The 24,022-nt window shown below is 36.6% G+C and overlaps 1 protein-coding gene across 11 annotated transcripts in view; it reads left to right on the top strand.

Moving 5' to 3' along the window:
* The window catches only part of CYLD (CYLD lysine 63 deubiquitinase), a 71,485-nt gene that overhangs the window by 41,976 nt on the left and 5,487 nt on the right, over positions 1-24,022 (top strand). For all 11 annotated transcript variants that reach the window (XM_043435415.1, XM_043435409.1, XM_043435416.1 and 8 more), the window contains 10 exons: positions 2,398-2,777; positions 3,671-3,836; positions 4,817-4,958; positions 6,657-6,779; positions 9,166-9,257; positions 10,072-10,138; positions 19,966-20,098; positions 21,026-21,134; positions 21,924-22,042; positions 22,315-22,531. In XM_043435415.1, the coding sequence (XP_043291350.1) occupies positions 2,398-2,777; positions 3,671-3,836; positions 4,817-4,958; positions 6,657-6,779; positions 9,166-9,257; positions 10,072-10,138; positions 19,966-20,098; positions 21,026-21,134; positions 21,924-22,042; positions 22,315-22,531 (1,548 nt within the window). The remainder of the gene's footprint in view (positions 1-2,397; positions 2,778-3,670; positions 3,837-4,816; positions 4,959-6,656; positions 6,780-9,165; positions 9,258-10,071; positions 10,139-19,965; positions 20,099-21,025; positions 21,135-21,923; positions 22,043-22,314; positions 22,532-24,022) is intronic.

Raw genomic sequence — 24,022 nt, 5'->3', positions numbered from 1 at the left:
CAGGAAGTAGGGACAGGCCAGAGTGCCTCAGCAGGCTAAGAAGGAGAAGAGGTGCATGAAACGAATCTGGAGAGGCAGGTAGGAACCAGGTCATCCAGAACCTAAGAAGTTTTGGTGAGAAGCTTAGTATTTATTGAAAGAACACTGGAAAGCCATTGAAGGTTTTAAACAGGGAAATGACACAAGATCAGGTAAGATCTTTAAATTTTAAAAAGATCTCACTAGTTGTTCTGTGGTAATTAGATTGGCAAGTAGAGGGTGGAGAGACCAGGTAACACTGGCTGCAGTGTGAGAGATGATGGTGACCTTGACTGTGGAGATGATGGTAGAGAGTAAGAGTGTTGGACACACTGGGGATATATTTTGGAGACAGAAATATGACTTTGCTCTATGGAACTGAGTGTTGGGCTTGGAGGGTTGAGAGTTTGGAAAAGAAAAGAATAACTTTAAAATAGATTAAATATCGTGAGTAAAGAATCTTAAATAAGTTAAAGTGTTAAGTATAGTAAACACCCTCGTCACTACTCACTTTAAGAAAAAGAACACATTATCATTCCCTTTGAAATCCCCTTGGCACCTCTTCCTAGTGTCATCCCCTGCACTCTCCTCTGAGCTACCATCATCATTAATTTAGTGTTGATCATTTAATTTAGAGTTTATCATTCTCTTGGTTTTCATGATCTCTTTATGAGTTTGTCTATATAAATAGCATACTGTTAGTTCTGCATGGTTTTGAGTTTTATATGCAAGGAATCAGACTGCATGGATATTATGTTAATGTCTTCCTCAACATTATGTTCTTAAGAGTCATCCAAGTTGTAGTATGTGATTATGATTTATTAATTTTCATTGCTGTATATCATTCCATTCCATTTCATTGCTGTGAAATATTTAAATATACCACAATGTAATTATCTATTCAGCCATTGATGGACTTTTGAATTGATTTTATTTTCTTGCTATTATTAACAACTCTGCTGTTAACATTCTTATCATGTTTAGGATATGTTCCTAGGAGTGGAATTACTATATGTGCATGGAATATGCACATCTTTCCTTTACTAAATAATGCCAAAGTGTTTCCCAGCATAGTTATGCCAATTTACACTCACATCAGCTTTGTGTAAGGGTATCATTCACTCGTCATTCTCACCAACAGTTAATGTTCTAAGATCTTTGCCTTTTGAAATGATATCTCATGTTGGTTTTGACTTTCTTTTATTGTGTTTCCTAATGAGGACAAAAATCTTTTCATTGATTTGTTGGTGATTTAAGTTTCTTTTTCTGTGAGTTGCCTTTACGAATCTTTCTTGAAAAGAGAAATTTTTTTCTGGTCTTTCTTAAAAAATTGATTTATAGACCCTTTTCAAATACTAATCCTTTGTCAGAAATAAGGATTACAAATATTTTTTCCTTATTTGTGGCTCTTATTTTTATTCTTGCTACAATACTTTTTAGTGAACAAGTAGCTCTTAATACTATTGTGGTCATACTTGTCAGTCTTTTCCTTTATGATTTTGTATATTCAGGTTTAAGATATTTTTCTCTATCCTAAAATCACAAAGAACATTCTTCTTTATTCTCTTCCAAAATTTGTAGTTTTACCTTTGATGTCTTTAAGCCATTTGGAAATGGTTTTTGTGTAGAGTATGACAGAGGAGTTTCAATTAAGTTTTTAAAAAATATGGATAATTGATTATCTCAGCACTGTTTATTAAGGCGTTTGTTCAACACTGGTTGGCAGTGCCTGCTTGGCAATTACGTTAGTTTTTTTAATGAAGCAGCTTTTGACTTTGGTCTTTTAATTCATTGATTTCTGTTTTGTGTTTATTCTTTTTCCTTGACTACTTTTTGGGAGGTTATTCTGTTGTTTTTCTAACTTCCTAAGTTCTGTGCTGAGTTTATTAAAATTACCTTACGTTTTTTCTAAAATAAACTACTAAGTCTATACATTTCATTTATAAGTATTACTTTAGTTGTATTCCACCAGTGTTCACTTTTTCTCTTTTTTTTCCCCTTTATTTTAAAAATTTACTTTATTATTTCTTCTTTGATTCGTTAGTTAGAAGCATCTTTCTTAAATTTTTTGCTGTCTTTTTATATTAGTTTTTGTAACTTGATTGTATTTTGGACAAAGAATGTAACTTAAACAGTTCCAATCAATGATAAATTTTTTTGGTTTGAGTAATTGGGAGCCATTCACTGAGGCAGAAAAATTTGGAGGTGGGGAAGGAGAATCAAGAGTGCTGACTTGGAGACAGTAATTTTGCAGTGCTTATGAGAATCATACTAGAAGAGGTCTGGTGGGCAGTTGGACTTATGTATGTACATTTAAAGATGTAGGGCATATTTAATATTCTTGAATACACTTATCTAATTAAGAATAACTTTTTATAGTTGCTGAAGACCCTGCAAAATCACTTACAGAGATTCCTCCAGACTTTGGACACGCTTCACCACCACTGCAACCTCCTTCCATGAACTCACTCTCCAGCGAGAACAGATTTCATTCTTTACCGTTTAGTCTGACAAAGATGCCCAACACCAATGGAAGCATTAGCCACAGTCCACTCTCTCTGTCGGTTCAGTCTGTGATGGGTGAGCTGAACAATGCCCCTGTGCAGGAGAGTCCGCCCTTGGCCGTATCTTCTGGTAACTCACATGGCCTGGAAGTGGGCTCGCTGGCTGAGGTCAAGGAGAATCCTCCTTTCTATGGGGTAATCCGCTGGATTGGTCAGCCACCAGGCCTCAATGAAGTACTAGCTGGACTGGAACTGGTAATTTAATTTGACCTAAAAATAATATTTCTTTTCCATCTGGGGTTTTGTACAGATTTTCCTTATTATATTTTTTTGGTGAAATATTTTATTTGTCAAAAAGCCATCAGTAGAGAAAAATTTTATTACCAAATTGCCTGACTTCCTTTGTCACCTGTTAAACATCTGATCCTCTTGTTCCTGATGTTAGTTTGATGTATGTTCAAGGAATGAAAATAGATTTTTAGGCCAGTGTGTTTAGGCTCATTATATTAAACAGAATACGTTAAGGAAAGCAAATTTTTATCAGTTTTTCTTCTTCTTGTTTTTCTTAACCTTCCTTCTACAATCAGTTCCAATGTTTATATCATTGACTTTAAGATTAATCACCATTTTTAGTGACATTTTGAGATCTTTGGTTGTGGGAGAAATTTTGGAAATTAGAATATTGTTTGATATTTCATAATCAGGAAAGAGAATTTGAGTACACTTAGGTTTTATTTAAAAATATTTCTTATTTTTTAATTTGTTGGTTTGCAGGCTAGTGAATGCTAATTCTTCTTTGTGAGTGGTTAAAATAAATAGCTTCGTTTGCCCTTTTCTCCCCACTAGTTTTAATGCTTTTGAAAATGGTGCAGGAAAGTCAGTGAACCAGGGAAGGTTTAAGCATGTATTCAAAAGGGAAATACATTGAGGATTTTATGCTGGATAAGGCATTGACTTCTCAAATTGTTAGTTGTGGGCTGAAACACTGATTAGTCAACCCCCTTTTTCTGATGAAGTTCTCAGGACAGGTGTGACAAAGGACTTCTAAGGAAAGGTTAACTTAGTTAACCCTAAGGTAAACGAGTCTTAGTTGTTTGTGTCTTTGCAAGATGCAGAATAATGCATGTCTAAGCTTTTTTTTTTTTCAGGAAGATGAGTGTGCGGGTTGTACAGATGGAACCTTCAGGGGCACTCGCTATTTCACCTGTGCCCTTAAGAAGGCGCTGTTTGTTAAACTGAAGAGCTGCAGGCCCGACTCGAGGTTTGCGTCCCTGCAGCCAGTTTCCAATCAGATCGAACGCTGTAACTCTTTAGGTATTTGCCTGCCTTTCATTTATTTACCAATCTGAAATGACTCTAGTTCTAATCTCATGTCATTTTGCAGTAGGTGGTAGTAACAGTGGTTCTTTCTTTCTTGCTAGAGTTCATCAGGCTTTTAAATCAGAAAAAAAAAAAATGATTATTTGGTCTATAAGAAAGTTACATTTATTCTAAGAGGGGCCATTTAAAAAAAGTAATAGCTAGGAAACTATGCTTGAGACCTTAAAAATTGAGAAATAGTGGGATTTATTTTTCCCTTTCTGTTTATTATAGACATTTAATTTTCAACAACTCAGGAGGTAGAGATGGAAATGTGGCCTTTGTATGGCACTGATTTTCGTCTCTCTGTATTGTTCAAGTATATTAGTCAGCATATCTTATCAAGAATGACTTTCTTCTCAGTATATTGTCTTAAGTACCTTAATAATCATATCTTATCAAGAAGTCAGCATTATTAGAAGAAGTAGTTTTAATTGCTTGATGAAGGGCTGATCCTCTTATCACTTATAGTAGGTGGCAGTTTCCTGATACTAACCCTTTCTAGTTTTGTATTGTCATGGTGAAGCATCTTGAGGGTTAAACGGGAAAAAATAGGAAACTGGTTTTTATGAAAAACATGTTTTCTTATGTAGAAATAGTGCTTTGAAATTTTTTCTTTTCCAACTTGAAAAATGAAACATCAGACAAAATATTTGGGAAACAAAATATTTTGCTTGGCAAAGATGCTTTTTTACATTTCTTGATACTCTAAAGTGTTTTTTAAATTGTGGAAGAAGTAAGGTTGAAAATGAATGTTAGCATTTTTTATAAGCTAGGCTGAATAACAATTAACCAAAACCTACCTTTAGCTTAGTTTTAAATTGGGTAATAAATTGTGTGTCAAAATACAAAAAGATATTTTTAAGTGAGGAAATATGTATGGGAATATATACTATATTAGCTTAAAAGAGTTGTTTTCATTTTTATCTTTGCAGCATTTGGAGGGTACTTAAGTGAAGTAGTAGAAGAAAATACTCCACCAAAAATGGAAAAAGAAGGTTTAGAGATAATGATTGGAAAGAAGAAAGGTATCCAGGGTCATTACAATTCTTGTTACTTAGACTCCACCTTATTCTGGTAAGTTTAAAATTAATGCACTAGGAATATAATGCCATGGGGGCAGGTGTTTGTGTGAGAGAGAGGGAGGAAGGAAAAAGGAGGGAGAGAGACAGAGGAACTGCCGTCTGGCTCTGAGTGGAGAAACTGGGGGCTGGGGTTCAGGAAAGAAAGGGAGATTTGCATTTCACTATATGCTCCTGGGAAACTGCTGAGTATTGTCTTATATGCCTGTATCCAAAATATGAGTACAGGAAGTCATGCAGTGAATGATGGATAAGAGGAAATGGTAGTGTTACAGGTGGAACAGATATTCTGAGTGTATGTGGGAAAGCAAAGGACTGAAGAGAATAAGTGCAGGATCTTTGTGCACAAATCAAACAACAGGACTTGCCATAAGCCGTTGACTGATTTGTGTGTTTGTTTTACTAGGTAGAGGCAATCATAAATCTGCTTTAAAGAATTATTTTCAGTAGAAGCAGTTGCCTTGTATATGTAGTTTATTCCAAAGTTGAACAATTTAACATGGCAAAAATTTTTATGCTCTGAAGACTGAATCAAGTACACTGCTAGTTAAATTGAGTATAACCTGCCAGCTCGGTACAGCCATGTTATAAGAAGTAGGAAGTTAATAAGATGTTAAAATTTTAAAGGCAGGAAGAAGAATAAAAGTGGAGGGCCATTTTGGGGGCAGAATATTTTCAATCTCTCTGAAGTGTTGACAAAAGCAAGAACTGACGTAATATTCTTCAGATTTTCTGATAAAACTCTGTTAGCCAAATTTTCTTTTTTCTTTGATGTTAGTGCATAACTGCTGTTAGTCCCAATTGATTTTGACATTTAAAGTAATTTAGGTCTCTGCAAAAGGGTGTGGTGAGAAAGAAGTATAATATCTTGAATGGGTTGTGTATTGGCAATGTTTTTACCTTCGGAGGTTAGTTTCCAGACTTTCTTCTCTGTTGTCTATTTGTTAACTCAGATTTATAGGCTTTCTTTCAGTTTTTGCAAAGAACTTTTTCCCAGTAAGTATATTTTTATCCTTTAACACTGTCAATAAATAGTTTACCTTCTTCTTCTTCTTTTTTTTTTTTTAATAAACTAAGCAGCAGTATTTCTTTTTTAAAGATTTATTATTTTATATTTTGGCTGTGGTGGGTCTTTGTTGCTGCATGTAGGCTTTCCGTGGTTGTGGCACGCAGGGGCTCACTGCAGTGGGTGGGTTTCTCACTGTGGTAGCTTCTCTTGCTGTGGAGCGCAGGCTCTAGGTGCACAGGCTTCTGTAGTTGCAGTGTGTGTGCCCAGTAGCGTTGGCGTGAGGGCTCTAGAGCCCAGGCTCAGGAGTTGTGGCAGAGGGGCTTAGTTACTCCACCTCGTGTGGGCTCCTCCTAGACCGCGGACCACACCGGCATCTGCTGCACTGCAGGGTGGTTCCCTGACTGCCGGACCACCAGGGAAGCTCTGTAGTTTACCTTCTTGATGTTGGTATTCTCCTTATCCTGGGAGGGTTTCTAGGCCCTGACGAGTGAGCCGTAGGAAACCTGACAGGGGTTTTGGTTGCCTGTCAAACCAAATTAATTGCCTATCAATTAATGAAAAACACTGATTTGTATGTTATGTGTTCTTTCTTGTGATTTTTCTCTTCATATTCTTTTTAGTATGTGTTTCTCAAAAACGGGTACACTTCCAGCATGAGGAAAAGTATTCTTTTTTATTTTGCAGCTTATTTGCTTTTAGTTCCGTTCTGGATACTGTGTTACTTAGACCCAAAGAAAAGAATGATGTAGAATACTATAGTGAAACTCAAGAACTCCTTAGGACAGAAATCGTTAATCCTCTGAGAATGTAAGTAGAAGATATGTAGTTATTTTTCCCTTTAGGTGATATCCTATTGGCTGCTTTTTTGTACAGTAATTAGTTTATTTTCTGCTTTCATTTAATGAGAAATGGGAGAGAATTAGTTCTCTTGATGAAGTGTTAACTTTTTAAAAAACTTTTGGCCCTTGTACTATGCTTCTTTAACATCTGACCAAAGTGTAGCACATAGTGCATGCCATGAAATGATGAAGCCATTTGATAGCATACACTCAGAAAAGCTGCTATAAGGTACTTGGGACTTTTACCTTCTCCAACACAATTCCTAAAAAGTTCCCTGATAGCTCAGCTGGTAAAGAATCTACCTGCAATGTAGGAGACCCCAGTTCGATTCCTGGGTTGGGAAGATCCCTTGGAGAAGGGATAGGCTTCCCACTCCAGTATTCATGGGCTTTCCTGGTGGCTCAGATGGTAAAGAATCCGCCTGCAATGCAGGAGACATGGGTTTGATCCCTGGATTGGGAAGATCCTCTGAAGGAGGGCATGGCAACCTACTCCAGTATTCTTGTCTGGAGAACCCCCACTGACAGAGGAGCCTGGTGGGCTATAGTCCATGGGATTGTGCAGAGTCAGACACGACTGAGCGACTGAGCACAATCATGCTTATTGACTTAATTGGTATGATCTGGCTTCTTAAACTTAATTTTATCTGAATGAATAGCAGCAAGGGAATTTTTTTATTATACAGTAGTGAATATTTAATAGTTTTGTATTAGAATTAGATGAGATATATTTTACTGACATAGTTCTTGGTTAAAGGAAGATATTTGGGTCTCCCTCAACCTCCCTTAAAAAGGTGATATTTTTGGTCATTTCCTCATTTAAGAATTAAAAATATGTTTTTCTTTGGCCACAGAAAGCAATTTGTAATGGTAGAAGTACAAGACGTCTAGTAAGAGCTTTGAAAGTGGTAGAAGGAATGTGGGATGATGTCACATTATAAAATTTAAACTATGAAGAATCAGGGCTGTAGATCACAAAATAAATCCGTTCTTTCAGGAACACAGAGAGAAAGCTATGTAAAGTCCATAATGAGATAAACTTAAATTTTGTGACATATTTTTCTTAATAATGGAAATTAATAAATATCTTGATATAAGAATGAAAAATGCAGAACACTGAAATATAATGATCATTCAGAAAGACCTATTATATAACATGACTAGGAAAGTATATTTATAGGTGAATAATTTTTCCACTTGTAACTTTTGTTTACCTTAAATTCTATTATGATGAGAAAACTCTAGTTTTCACTTAAGATAGTTATGAGTCTTGATTTTTACATCAATTATTTTGTATTATATTTGTATAAGTACAAATTTTTAAAATACTGTCTATTCCTCCCCCCAGTGATTGATACTAGAACAAGACAGATTAAATCCAAAACTAAGGCATGTGGCCACTTCCTTATTTCCTTCTAAAACACCATAAGTCCATTAATAAACATTCTTCGACTATTGTTGTCCAGCCAGTTAAGAATCATGGTTAATCAGGCTTTGTCACCCTGTCCACAGCAAGAAACTTGTCAAATGCCCTGTTTTGATCAAGATTCTTTTTGTCTACAGCAGTCATATCTAGGTTATAGATGACTAGTTTTACGACTGAACCTGTGCCTTCTCCATTTCAAGCTTCTCACAGGCAGATACCCTGATTTTTTTTTTTTTTTTTTTACCTTACTTATTCCCAGTGACCAAAAGGTTCGATTACTGTGTAAGTGTTAGGTGCTCAATATATGTTGGCTGCAAAGAGCTAATGAGTGAGTGAATAGTAGATAGGAAAAATGGTTAGAAGATTATCTGGTACTGACTTGCCTTTATTAAGCCCATGCTGGCCTCTAAGGTGTCTTCTGAAGCCATTTTTAGAATTAGAATTTTGTCAAAGATTGAGTTTCCTATATTCAGACAAAGATGAGAGAAAAAGTAATTATGATAATTGGTTTGACTGCAGACTTTAGAATTTCAGTTTCTTATCACTGCCCTTTTCCATTTCCCTTGGTAGCTATTTCATCCTTTAGTATTAAAAGGACTTTCTCTCAAAATTGTATATTCTATTTTGTAAAGTAAATGTTTTAATTCCTTAAGGACATAGAGAAAACAGTCATCATAAATTAAAATTATGTTTTTCTTTTATTACTGTATGATAGTTATATCAAAAATTTTTAAACCTCAAGAAGAAGCTTATAATTGTATATTTAAAAATACTTATAAGCATATTGATTTATGACACTAGAGTTACATAAGAAATGCATGATTATCAAAATGTGTCATGCTCATTGTAAACCAACTATATACTTCAATAAAATGTTATATTAATTTAATATGTATGCTAGAATTAATTAATAGTTTTTTACTAACAGATATGGATATGTATGTGCAACAAAGATTATGAAACTGAGGAAGATACTTGAAAAAGTTGAGGCTGCGTCAGGATTTACCTCTGAAGAAAAAGGTGACTGTTTTAATATATAGGAGTTGCTTTAAAAATAACTTGAAGTTATAAATGCTAAATTATTGGCTGAAATGGTATGTCTATGTAGTTTTGGGGGTTTTATTTTAAAATATAATTTTTTCTTTGTGGTGTACAATTTTCTTCCCTGTTTGTAAATACTTTCTCTCTTCTAAAATGAGTGATATGTGGAATAATGAACCCCTTTAAGAAGCTGACTGGTTTTAGTATATTATGAATATATAGGGAGAGCTTTCCATCCAGCAATGATACCCAGAGTTGTTTTCTTTTCGGTGGTGAAGAGTTGCACTGAATTACCCACAGTTCCCACTTAGCTTTCCTTGTTATTAGGTGAGTTACAAATGACTGATTAGGATTAAGATTATGGTAAGAGACAATGTTTAATCTCTTCATTAACTAATGAATTTCCTCAGAGGTTCAACTCCTGACTTTGAATGTGTTAACAGTATATTGTAACCAACTATAATATTTACAGTCTTGTTAATTATTTAAATAGCAGAAAAAATGTCATACTTAAGGTTAAGTTTCCCCCAAAGAAATTAAAATTATTTCCCTATATATGAATTATTATTTGAAATGCAATAAAGTTATAACAAACTTGGCACATAATACTTTCTCATAACATTTAAATATCCTTTGTATGTTTTTGTTAGGAAAACTTGAGAACTATTCTTTTAATTGAAATAATATTGATTATGAAATTGACTTCTATTATAGGAATATCACTGTTTTAAATAAAAATAGAATGGTTTAAAAATTTTGTCTGTGATTTAGTTGATTTTTTATCCTCTCCTAGATCCTGAAGAATTCCTGAATATCCTGTTTCATCATATTTTAAGAGTAGAACCATTGTTAAAAATCAGGTAATTTTATTTATTTATTTATTTATTTTCATTTATTTTTATTAGTTGGAGGCTAATTGCTTTACAATATTGTAGTGGTTTTTGTCATACATTGACATGAATTAGCCATGGATTTACATGTATTCCCCATCCCGATCCCCCCTCCCACCTCCCTCTCTACCCGATCCCTCTGGGTCATCTTCACAGTGCACCAGGTCCGAGCACTTGTCTCATGCATCCAACCTGGGATGGTGATCTGTTTCACCCTAGATAATATACATGTTTTGATGCTGTTCTCTTGAAACATCCCACCCTCGCCTTCTCCCACAGAGTCCAAAAGTCTGTTCTGTACATCTGTGTCTCTTTTTCTGTTTTGCATATAGGGTTATCATTACCATCTTTCTAAATTCCATATATATGTGTTAGTATACTGTAATGGTCTTTATCTTTCTGGCTTACTTCACTCTGTATAAGGGGCTCCAGTTTCATCCATCTTATTAGAACTGATTCAAATGAATTCTTTTTAATGGCTGAGTAATATTCCATGGTGTATATGTACCACAGCTTCCTTATCAATTCGTCTGCTGATGGGCATCTAGGTTGCTTCCATGTCCTGGCTATTATAAACAGTGCTGCGATGAACATTGGGGTGCACATGTCTCTTTCAGATCTGGTTTCCTCAGTGTGTATGCCCAGAAGGGATTGCTGGGTCATATGCAGTTCTATTTCCAGTTTTCTAAGAATCTCCACACAAGTTTTATATAGCGGCATTGTACTAGTTTGCATTCCCACCAGCAGTGTAAGAGGGTCCCTTTCTCCATTACCTCTCCAGCATTATTGTGCTTGACCTTTTGGATAGCAGCCTCCTGATCTGGTGGATGTAATGGTATCATTTGTTGGTTTTTGATTTTTTTCTCTCTCTGATAATGAGTGATGTTGAGCATCTTTTCATGTGTTTTGTAGCCATCTGTATGTCTTCTTTGGAGAAATGTCTGTTTAGTTCTTTGGCCCATTTTTTGATTGGGTCATTTATTTTTCTGGAATTGAGCTTCAGGAGTTGCTTGTATATTTTTGAGATTAATCCTTTGTCTGTTTCTTCATTTGCTATTATTTTCTCCCAATCTGAGGGCTGTCTTTTCACCTTGCTTATAGTTTCCTTTGTTGTGCAAAAGCTTTTAAGTTTCATTAGGTCCCATTTGTTTATTTTTGCTTTTATTTCCAATATTCTGGGATGTGGGTCATAGAGGATCCTGCTGTGATTCATGTCGGAGAGTGTTTTGCCTATGTTCTCCTCTAGGAGTTTTATAGTTTCTGTTCTTACATTTAGATCTTTAATCCATTTTGAGTTTATTTTTGTGTATGGTGTTAGAAAGTGTTCTAGTTTCATTCTTTTACAGGTGGTTGACCAGTTTTCCCAGCACCACTTGTTAAAGAGGTTTTCTTTTTTCCATTGTGTATCTTTGCCTCCTTTGTCAAAGATAAGGTGTCCATAGGTTCATGGAATTATATCTGGGCTTTCTATTCTGTTTCATTGATCTATATTTCTGTCTTTGTGCCAGTACCATACTGTCTTGATGACTGTGGCTTTGTAGTATAGTCTGAAGTCAGGTAGGTTGATTCCTCCAGTTCCATTCTTCTTTCTCAAGATTACTTTGGCTATTTGAGGTTTTTTGTATTTCCATACAAATTGTGAAATTATTTGTTCTAGTTCTATGAAAAATACTGTTGGTAGCTTGATAGGGATTGCATTGAATTTATAGATTGCTTTGGGTAGTATAGCCATTTTGACAATATTGATTCTTCTAATCCATGAACACGGTATATTTCTCCATCTGTTTGTGTCCTCTTTGAAAAATCAGGTAATTTGAAATTGTTACATAAGCATTGGAGAAAAAGACAATCTTCATTTCCACTGCCATCATTCAGTAGAATTGATTTTCTTAGTGATTACTTAATATTGTATTTGTTTAATGATCCTAATATGTTAGGTTCCTACACTGCAAATTAATTTAAGTCATTGTCTTCTCCATAGTATCATACTTAACTGGAAGATCAAATACAATATAAATTTATGCTTTTAATTTTAACCCCAGTAATAAATACTATTGTAATTCATTTTTCTTATAAAACTATATATAAATATATTTGTAATTTAAATTAATGAATCCTTTAAGAAGAATCTTATTTGAATTCAGTCAAACATGATGGGCACACTGTTTTTGGCTATACCACTCGATTAATTTAGCCTTAAATTAGCTCTTTTGTTTCCAGTTTTCTAGCTTGGTCTTTCCCCACCGAATCTTGAATGAAAGACTTGAATCTCATGCAGTGAAGTTCTTCATGAGATATTCTAAGTGGGTGAATTTTCCAGGTTGAATGCTGGACCTTTTTACATTTTAGTGTGGGTTATTTCGTTGAAGAATCTTGCTAATATGCTATTTTGGTGTTCTTGTTCAGTTCTAAGTCATGTCTGACTCTGCAACCCCATAACTGTAGCACACCAGGCTTCCCTGTCCCCCACTGTCTCCTAGGGTATGCTCAAATTCATGTCCATTGAGTTGGTGATACTGTCTAACCATCTCATCCTCTGCTGCCTCCTTCTCCTTTTGCATCAATCTTTCCCAGCCGCAGGGTCTTTTCCAGTGAGTTGGCTCTTCTCACCAGGTGGTCAAAATATTGGAGTTTCGGCTTCAGCATCAGTCCTTCCAATGAATATTCAGGGTTGATTTCCTTTAGAATTGACTGTTTTGATCTCCTTGCTGTCCAGGGGACTCTTCAGGAGTCTTCTCAGTACCACAGTTCAAAATCATCTCAAAAGCATCAATTCTTCAGTGCTCAGCCTTCTTTGTGGTCCAGCTTTCACATCCATACATGACTATTGGAAAAACCATAACTTTGACTGTATGGACCACTGTCAGCAAAGTGATGTCTCTGCTTTTCATTACACTGTCTAGGTTTGTCATAGCTTTTCTTCAGGGAACAAGCATCTTTTAATTTCGTGATTGCAGTCACCATCTGCAGTGATTTTGGAGCCCAAGAAAAGAAAATCTATAACTGCTTCCACATTTCCCCCTTCTATTTGCCATGAAGTGATGGGATTGGATGCCATCATCTTAGGTTTTTGAAAATTGTGTTTTAAGCCAGCTTTTTCACTTTCCTCTTTCACCTCCATCAAGAGACTCTTTAGTTCCTCATTACTTTCGGTCAATAGATTGGTATTACCTGCATATCTGAGGTTGTTGATTGATGCTTTTGAACTGTGGTGTTGGAGAAGACTCTGGAGAGTCCCCTGGACTGCAAGGAGATACAACCAGTCCATCCTAAAGGAAATCAGTCTTGAATATTCTTTGGAAGTACTGATGCTGAAGCTGAAACTCCAATACTTTGGCCACCTGATGAGGAGAACTGATTCATTTAAAAAGACCCTGATGCTGGGAAAGATTGAAGGCAGGAGGAAAAGGGGGCAACAGAGGATGAAATGGTTGGATGGCATCACCAACTCAATGGACATGAATTTGAGTAAGCTCTGGGAGTTGGTGGTGGACAGGGAGGCCTGGCGTGCTACAGTCCCTGGGGTCGCAGAGTCGGACACGACTGAGCGACTGAACTGAACTGATGATGTTGATGCTTCTCCTGACAGTCTTGACTCCAACTTGTGCTTCACCCCGCTCGGTATTTCTCATGATGTGCTCTGCATGTGAGTTAGATAAGTAGGGGCAATATGCAGCCTTGTCGTACGCCTTTCTCTATCTTGGACCAGTCTGTTGTTCCATATTCAGTTCTAACTATTGCTTCTTGACCTGCATACAAGTTTCTCAGGAGATGGGTAAAGTCATCTGGTATATCTATCTGTTTGAGAATTTTTCACAGTTTGTTGTGATCCACACAGTCACAGGCTTTAGCATGGTCAATGAAGCAGACATAAATGTTTTTCTGGAATTCCCTTGCTTTCTCTATGAGCCAACAAATGGTGGCATTTTGATCTCTGGTTCTTCTGCCTTTTCTAAATCCAGCTTGTACACGTGGAAGTTCTTGGTTCACATACTGTTGAAACTGCTTGAAGGATTTTGAGCATAACCTTACTAGCATGTGAAATGAGTGCAGTTGTACAGTAGTTTGAATGTTCTTTGGCATTGCCTTTCTTTAGGACTGGAATGAAAACTGACCTTTTCCAGTTCTGTGGCCACTGCTGAGTTTTCCAAATTTGCTGACATATTGAGTGCAGCACTTTAACAGCATCATCTTTTGGGATGTGAAATAGCTCAGCTGGAATTCCATCACCTCTATTAGCTTTGATTGTAGAAACACTACCTAAGACCCACATGATTTCTCAATCCAGATGTCTGGCTATAAGTGAGTGATCACACCATCTTGGTTGTCCAGGTCATTAAGACCTTTTTGTATAGTTCTTCTTTGGGATGGTTTTGGTCACTGCTTCTTGTACAGTGTTATGAACTTCCGTCCATAGTTCTTCAGGCACTCTGTTTACCAGATCTAATCCCTTGAATCTATTTGTCACCTCCATTATATAATCATAATGGATTTGACTTAGGTCATATTTGAATGGCCTAGTGGTTTTCCCTACTTTTCTTCAGTTTAAGCCTGAATTTTGCAATAAGGAGCTGGTGATTGGAGCCATAGTCAGCTCCAGGTCTTGTTTTTGCTGACGGCATAGAGCTTCTCCATCTTTGGCTGCAAAGAACTTAATCAGTCTGATTTCGGTATTGACCACCTGGTGATGTCCATGTGTAGAGTCGTCTCTTGTGTTGTTGGAAAAGGGTGTTTGTTATAACTAGTGTGTTCCCTTGACAAAACTCTGTTAGCCTTTGCCCTGCTTCACCTTGTACCCTAATGCCAAACTTGCCTCTTAACTCAAAGCTATCTCTTGACTTTCTCCTTTTGCATTCCAGTTGCCTATGATGAAAAGGACACCTTTTTTTGGTGTTGGTTCTCGAAGGTCTTGTAGGTCTTCATAGAACCATTCAACTTCAGCTTCTTTGGCATTACTGCTTGGGGCATAGACTTGCATTACTGTGATGTTAAATAGTTTGCCTTGGAAATGAGCTGAGATCATTCTGTCATTTTTGAGGTTGCGCTTCTTTAAAAACTAACACAGACAAGGATTCTTACTCATCTCAATGTCTCAAATGATTTTCTTTGATGCCAATGTTGAGTTAACGAGTAAAAAGAAAGGAAGGAAGGGTGGATGGACAATACTGCAGTTATAATTTGATAATGTTTTGGAAGTTCTGGCTAATGAAATCAGACAGGATATATTTATCATCTATTCAAATATGGTGATAGCTATATGTATATGTATATGGGCTTCCCAGGTGGTGCTAGTGGTAAAGAACCTGCCACTAGCAGATATAAGACATAAGAGATGCACGTTTGATCCCTGGGTTGGGAAGATCCCCTGGAGGGGGGCATGGCAACCCACTCCAGTATTCTTGCCTGGAGAAGCCCATGGACAGAGGAGCCTGGCAGGCTAGAGTCTATAAGGTCACAAGAGTCGGACATGTCTGAAGTGACTTAGCATGCTCATATGTATACCTAGAAAATCCTAGAGAATTGTTTAGAAACTGTAGTATATTAATAAAAAAATTTGTAATTTGGCCATGTAGAATAAAATCATGGAGAAATAAATTTATTTGTTAGCAAATATGAAGAAGGGATAATTTCATGCTTCATGAAAGTATAAAATTCTAAGAAATCAATTTTATTGAGATAGATTTTTTAAAAAGTTGTCCAGGGCTAAAAAGTGATTTGATTAATTAATGAGAAAGATTATATTTAAGTAGAAAGATTAAATAAGTTTAACATGTTAATTTTTATAAAATAATTTGTACATAATCAAGATCTTAACTCCCCCCCCCCCTTTGGAATGCTGTAAAACAATTTTAGAATTCTCTACAAGATGTGAAAACATTGTAGTTTTTTTAAAAAACAATTCTATTATAAGCTATAAAGATAGCACAACAGACCTTAAAGCAGTGTGATACTGGTACACAGTTAGAAACTGAATAGATAGAACTGAATACAAAGCCCAGATACAGAATTAACTGTATGTGGTATTTCAGTATGTCACCTTCAAATGCAAATTAGGAAGGAAATATATGTTTAATGCATAATGTAGGAAATTTAGCAGGCAATTTGGGAGGAAAAAAATCACTTCTGTTTTTCATCTTGAAGAGATAAATTTCAGATGATTAAAACAGTTGTCTTTTTTTTTTTTTTTTTCCATAGCCCATCACCTCCCATAGCCTTGGGGAGGTAATGCATTCCTGGTAATAACACAGGATGAATACTGCAGTGATTCTCAGAGTGGGTGAGGAGGGGTCAAGTACATATAGAAATATATCTCAGTGTCTAAGGTATTGTGGAGTTTCAAGAAGGCCCTGGGAAGCTCTGCCTCTCCTCCCCCTTCAGCAGCCTCTTCCTATTGAGAATCACTAAAGATTATAAAAATATGAAAAAAAAGATACTTTAAAAGTTAGCAGTTTTCTCCCAAGTGTCATTCTTCACCTCCATGGACCCATCTTTCGGACTGAGGGAGAGTCAGCTGATGCAACAGATGAGTGCCTTAGAGACTATTCTAAAATGATATTCTTGGTATGAAATATTTTTAAATGGTGAAGAGAATAAAGAAGGAATTAGATACCTATGGAGGATAAGTATAGATTTGATAACAAAGAAAAATAAAAAAGATAAAATTACCATAAATAGAATAAAAAACTATATCTATAGTTTATATATGTGTGTATATATATGTGTGTGTGTGTAGTTTATATATGTATGGTTTATATATATGTGTGTGTTTGTGCTCAGTTGTGTCTGACTCTTTGCAACTCCATGGACTATAGCCCACCAGACTCCTCTGCTGCTGCTGCTGCTAAGTCGCGTAAGTCGTGTCCGACTCTGTGCGACTCTATAGACGGCAGCCCACCACGCTCCCCCTTCCCTGCGATTCTCCAGGCAAGAACACTGGAGTGGGTTGCCATTTCCTTCTCCAATGCATGAAAGTGAAAAGTGAAAGTGAAGTCACTCAGTCGTGTCTGACTTGTAGCGACCCCGTGGTCTACAGCCTACCAGGCTCCTCCATCCATGGGATTTTCCAGGCAAGAGTACTGAAGTGGGGTGCCATTGCCTTCTCCGCCAGACTCCTCTATCCATGGAATTTTCCAGACATTAAAACTGGAGTGGGTTGCCATTTCCTACTTTAGTATAGCCATATAGATATGGCTGGGAGAGAATACCTTACTGAATGCAGTATGCATAGCTAAAGAGAGAATTGCTCATTTAGAAGATAGATCTGAAGACATTACCTAGAATGTAGCCCAAAGGGACAGAGTTATAAAAAATAAAGGATAAAAAGGAAGAAAAGAGACATGAAAGACAAATTCCAGTTGTAGTTCTTGGAGGAATCACTAGAGAGATTAGGGAAGCAACAATAGTTTGAGAGATTATAACTGAAGATTTTACAGAACTTTTGACAGACTTAAATTCTAAGAAAAAAGATGCACAAAATTCCTGAGCAGGAAGAACTGGGACTAAATTACCAGTCAGAGACTTATTACAAGGTATACTTTAGTAACATAAAACTAAATTTAAATAAGGGAATGTTATGCAAGAAACAAGGAAGTCAAGCAAGAAATTGGTAAATGTAGGTATATCAAGCTTTCATACTTAAAAACAGTAGCAATGACTAATGTGTTGGGGGGTGCTAGGGTGAAACTGAAGTCATAGCCACCAAGGGGAGAATCTAGTGGATGGAGGTGAAGCACTCCAGGAAAAATAATGGAAAAAATCAGCATCAGGAAGCAGATATAAGGGAATATTCAGGTTGTACTACTGAGCACCTCTTACTGTAGAACCATAGCACTGGGGATTCTTCTTTTATTTTTTACATTTTTGATTGGAGTTTAGTTGCTTTACAGCGCTGTGTTGGTTTCTGCCATACAACGTGAATCACCTGTGTGTGTGTCCTAATTGCTTCGGTCATGTCTGACTCTTTGTGATCCTGTTGACTGCAGCCCGCCAGTCTCCTCTGTCCATGGGATGGATTCTCCAGGCAAGAATACCGGAGTAGGTTGCCATGCCCTCCTCCAGGGGATCGTCCTATATAACCAGCTATGTGTATACATATATCCCCTCCTTCTTGAGCCTCCCTCCCACTCCCTCCACCACCACCCACCCCTCTCGGTTATCACAGAGCATCAGGTTGAGCTCCCTGTATTATACAGCAACTTCCGAACCGGGAATTCTTATTACGTGGATATGTTATATTCCATGGTACTAGATAATCCAGAATCTGTAAAAAATTTTAGTCAACTACCCACTATGATCTGTGTTACAAAGAAAGTTAATACAACGTTTGTATCCTTCAGCTCTTAGTTTTTTTGAGGGGGTGGGGTGATAAACAGAAATGTAAGGTGTGTGGTTTTGTACAATAGCATCAGTTTTGCTCTAATTCTTATATATGTGTGTCTCAGTGATGAGCTAATCACCCTAGGATATTATTAGCCTTCTAGAACTTCAGTTATGAGGTGTGAGTGGCTGCTGCTCCCCTCTCCCTCTGGTTTTCTGTCCAAATATCACAAAACTGTTGATATTACCTCCTCATTTTTGATTCCCATCTCATGTCTGCCTCTCTGCGCTCTCTCCAGCCACCATCCTTCTCGTCTGTCACTGTTAATATTTCTGAGTTTTGTGACTGCTCACCTCTACTGCTTCTGCTTTCTTTGTTTCCAGTCTTATTTTTCCTGTTACCTGTTGATTCTTTTTTAATACTTTTTGACTTTCACAGAAAAATGCTGGCATTTTATTGTCATCAATAATAGATTAAAATCTTGGTACAGCATAACCTTCAGGTTTTTTGGTTATCTCTTTTTTTTTTTTTTTTTGTCGTGGGTTCTCAAGAATTTCTACTTTGTTACCAAATAAGTTGTCTTTATTTCAGAGTATAAGTTGCTTTGGGAAACTGAGGGTTTCTGAGGTTAGTGTCTATGTTAATATTTTTCCCTAAAAATCTTGAAATCTGCTTATAAATCTAATTATAAACTGCCTGATTCTATGCCCAGAAATTCTGCTAAAAAGGGTAAGTAGTAAGTTTAAAGATTATTGATTCTTTTGGTACAGTTAGTCTTGAATTTTCATGCATTCTAGTAAAATATTTAGAAGGGAAAATACATAAGGGTAACACTGAGATTTGCATGCAGTGGGTCCTAACTTGGTGCTTGTTGAATAAATGAGTGACCATCTAAGGAGAACATGCTTGAGTGCAAAGAATAGTGAGCAGTTGTTAGGACACCTGGGTTTTACACCTGGCTCTGCATTTGACTTGCTGGGAAGGATGCTCCTTCACCAGATCTCAGGGCCTTCGTAAATTAAAAGTTTCTAAAGGTCTGGAAGGTCTTTAGACCATCTGGAATGTCTCTAAGGGTTTGTCCCATTCAGCCATGTATGAACTGACTTTCCTATTAAAGGCATTAAAATGCAATTTGCTGTTTTCTAGCTTTGGACAGTAAAGTTGAACCGATGATATTAGCTTCTGGTTGTTACTATTCACAAGTGCTTTTTGATTACAGATGTTGTTGCATTATTTTTCTCCTAATCACTAAGGGAACTTTCAGTATGAAAACTAAAATAAGAAGTAATTTGTAAGTTCTTATGCACGAGTACATTTAATTATTTTATCTAAATCATTGTCTTTGTCCCTGTTGTTCTGACTGTCAGAGTTGCAGATTTCTGTTCTCAATAGTTTTTGTGTTCTCAAATGCCCCTAGAACCATTTCACCTTCTGATGCATTTCATAAGTAAATTATTTGGCTTTTTCTGCATATTTTTAGATCAGCAGGTCAAAAAGTACAAGATTGTTACTTCTATCAAATTTTTATGGAAAAAAATGAGAAAGTTGGAGTTCCTACAATTCAGCAATTATTAGAATGGTCTTTTATCAACAGTAACCTGAAATTTGCTGAGGTACGTGATAATTACTTACTGTATTTTATATTAAAGTCCTTAGGCTTCTTAAGAAAACTATAACTTCACTAACTATTACTTTTAACCCACTGAGAACTATTATAAACACAAACTGTTAACAAAACACAAATTTTGAAATTATGCCATGCTTCAACTTTGTCCTTGTAGAAAATACTTTAAATTGAACTTAGTAGAAAATACTAAAATTGAACTCTTTAGATTTTGGTGCCAAGGAAAATATCAATATGATTTATAACTTGAAAACATTTAAGTAGCTTAGAGCAAAAAAGATTGTGAGGGTTTCTGTTGTCATTTCACCCAATTTCACATTTTATCCAATTTAAAAGTTTATTCAAGCATATCATCCAAAGGAATGTTTACTTTTCCTCCTTCAATGAAAGGCAAACTCACTTATTGTAAATGAACAAGTGATATAATTTACTTTTCTTTTACTGAGTATATTCATGATCTCATGTGGCTCATTTTCATTGTATTTATTTTTAAAGGGATGTTCTGATAAAACCTTAATAGCTACCAGTATTTATTTGTTGAAATATAAGGAATAGTGTCCTTCAGTGATGAATTTCTTAATTGTACTTGCAAAAACAATTTTTCTGAAACCTTTTGAAAAATATAAACCCAAAGTGGGATGTTACTCTGCACAGTCATCTTATTCTTTGAGATCCCAGGTGGCTGAACTACCTGACCTCTGTGTCCATGTGTCCACACATCTTGGACTGCTTGAGGCTTGTGGCTCTTTGGTGCGCTGCCTTCATACTCTGTGTCCACATGCAGATCCCATTTTACAGGCCATCCATGTTATGGTGGAATCACTGCTTGGTTTGACAACCGTGACTCTTTTGGGGGAATTTCAGGGAAATTTATCAATGTTTTGATTCTAAAATTATGTATCTTTTTTTTTGTAAGGCACCATCATGTCTGATTATTCAGATGCCTCGATTTGGAAAAGACTTTAAACTATTTAAAAAAATTTTTCCTTCTCTGGAACTAAATATAACAGATTTACTTGAAGACAGTAAGTATAAGATTTTTTAGTTTGTTTTTCAGCAGTAGTCTTATCAGGTCATTCACATTAATTGTGAATAAGAGTCTAACAGGATACAAGTTTTCTTAAAGACAATTTTGCTGTCTAAAGAGCTTGGGAATATTACACTAGAAATTTATTCTGAAAAAATCAGACATGTAAATCAAGATTTCCTATGCAAATATGTTTATGAATAAGAAATTAGAAGCACTCTATATGTTAACTAGAGGAGAGTAGTTAAGTGAATTATAGTGTATCTGCACAGCGTAAGTACTGCTGTTCAAATTCATGTTTTTGAAGACCAGTGTTACATGAAAGTGGTCATGATATAATGTTAAGTGAAAAGGTATGCTGATATTGTCTACAAGAGGAGCTGTGCACACACACACACACACACTGAGTTATGTTAAGTATGCAGATATAAAATTATAAGAGAAATTACAAGAGTGGTTATCTCTTGCTAACTGAAATTGCAGATGCTTTCAGTTTTCTTCTGTATGTCTCTTGTATCTTAGCACATTCATCAGTAGAAGTTTTATAATCAGGAGGAACACTCTAGAGTGTATTATTTTTTTAAAGTCATTTGGTCAGAGAAAATGTCTTTAAAGATATCCTGAATCCAAGGAAATCCAATTTAAACTTTATGGGGGTGGGAAGGGATAGACTTTTGAGTCCATGAGCATTATCCTTTTTAAAACTTAATTTTTCTTTTTAATTTTTTAAAATAAAAGAATGCATTGTAAAAGACCCCTTAACTCCCCCACATCCCACCCTTTTCAGCCCCCAGGCAGTGCCGGATTTGTGGAGGGCTTGCAATGTATGAGTGTAGAGAATGCTATGATGACCCTGACATCTCAGCTGGCAAAATCAAGCAGTTTTGTAAAACCTGCAATGCTCAAGTAAGTTTGACTTTACTTAATGGATATTCTCTTAATAAATAATAAATCTTTTGTAGTTGAACCAGATTTCAGGTTTTGAAAAGTTTTCAAAATCATAATTAACTTAAAAAATTCATAATTAAGGGGTATGCCTCTTCTGTTTATTTGATGGATTTCCATGGGGTACTCAGTTGCTATTTATAGGGACATATTCCATTAGAGTAAGTGGAGTCCATTCTCTTCAGACATTGAGTTTGGCTCCTTAATGACTTTTTCTTCATGTTCTGTTTTAGGTCCACCTTCATCCCAAGAGGCTGAATCATAAATACAACCCAGTGTCACTTCCCAAAGATCTGCCTGACCGGGACTGGAGACACGGCTGCATCCCCTGCCAGAAGATGGAGTTATTTGCTGTCCTCTGCATAGAAACAAGCCACTATGTCGCTTTTGTGAAGTACGGGAAAGACGACTCTGCCTGGCTCTTCTTCGACAGCATGGCTGATCGGGATGGTACTTTACAGACCTTTCTTCCACATGTGGTGATATTTGAGTTTGTAGTGGGATAGTTGTAGTGGGCTAGCTTGGTCTGAGTAACAAACAGTGTTGGGAAAAGCTGCTCAGGAATATCTTGGTGATGCATTAACAGCCTTGCTACAAAACTAAGGAATAGTATTGTGATAGTTTGACATGCATAGAGTCTTTTTAAAAAAAAAAGGAATCAGATATTTTTTTCTTTAAGGCTGAGAGTTTTTATTTCTACTTTGTTGTCCTTGACTTTTGATCTCCTCTCATTTTCTGTACCATAGTCATCATTTCTTAAGTACTTCTGTGCCAAGCTCTCTGGGAGGGACTTTAGGTCATTTACCTAAATCCTTGCAAAATGGGAGTGGTTCCTATTTTTGTCTTACTAAAGCAGAGATTTAAGGTGCCTAGGGTCTCAGAGCATGTATTTAATTCAGTCTTTCTAAATTCAGTGCTTATGTTCTTTTATATACTAAACCATGTGTCTTCTAAATGACAAAGCTAAGAATAGAAGTAAATGTCTTCTTTGGAAAAATAAGCTTATTCTATGTATAATGTCTTTCTTCCTGAACTGGGGAATATACTGCACTTTCTAGGCTGCTTTCTAGGATATTTAGTCATTATTTAACAAATACCTAATGAGTGCATGTGAAGTGCCCAGGGCTCTGCTGCTGCTGCTAAGTCACTTCAGTCGTGTCTGACTGTGAGACCCCATAGATGGCCGCCCACCAGGAGCTCCCGTCCCTGGGATTCTCCAGGCAAGAACACTGGAGTGGGTTGCCATTTCCTTCTCCAGTGCATGAAAGGGAAAAGTGAAAGTGAAGCCACTCAGTCGTGTCTGACCCTTAGCGACCCTGTGGACTGCAGCCTACCAGGCTCCTCCATCCGTGGGATTTTTGAGGCAAGAGTACTGGAGTGGGTTGTCATTGCCTTCTCTGGCCCAGGGCTCTAGTAGGTTTCAAAAATGAAGCAGTTGTCGAAACAGCTATACTCCTGCCTTTATAGAGTTTACAGATTAGGATCAGCCCTAGGCAAAGTTGTGGGAATTTGACTTCCATATCCCTCCAGTTCTTCCATTCACCGTTTTTCCTTTAGCCACTCTCTCACACTCCAGGCTCCAAGTCTTCTGGTGTGGTCCCCTAGTGACCTAGGACACACCCTTGTGGCAGCCTCTTGATCAGCTGCCCAAACTCTGCCTCATGGGTTCTCAACATTTTCTCAGCATTCAGACATTTGATATAGCACAGATCCATCTGTAAATATGTCCCTAGCCCAGTTAAAATTTGCATTTAAGCATGAAATTAGAAAGCACAGGTGTTCCAGATATTTTTAGAAAAGCCATTGGGAAGCTAAAGCAGAAGAACCTTTCCTGGGGTCCCTAAGACCATGCCTTATATCCTCCTGCTATCTAATGAAATGTAAAACAGAATCTTGTGAGAGTTACACAAATATGTTTTTTAAACTTAGGGGAGTAAAATA

The sequence above is a fragment of the Cervus canadensis genome, chromosome 18, assembly GCF_019320065.1.
Source record: "Cervus canadensis isolate Bull #8, Minnesota chromosome 18, ASM1932006v1, whole genome shotgun sequence".
Classification (NCBI taxonomy): Eukaryota; Metazoa; Chordata; class Mammalia; order Artiodactyla; family Cervidae; genus Cervus; species Cervus canadensis.
Note: the sequence above shows the minus strand (reverse complement) of the source record. Positions and strands in the feature narration are given on the sequence as shown.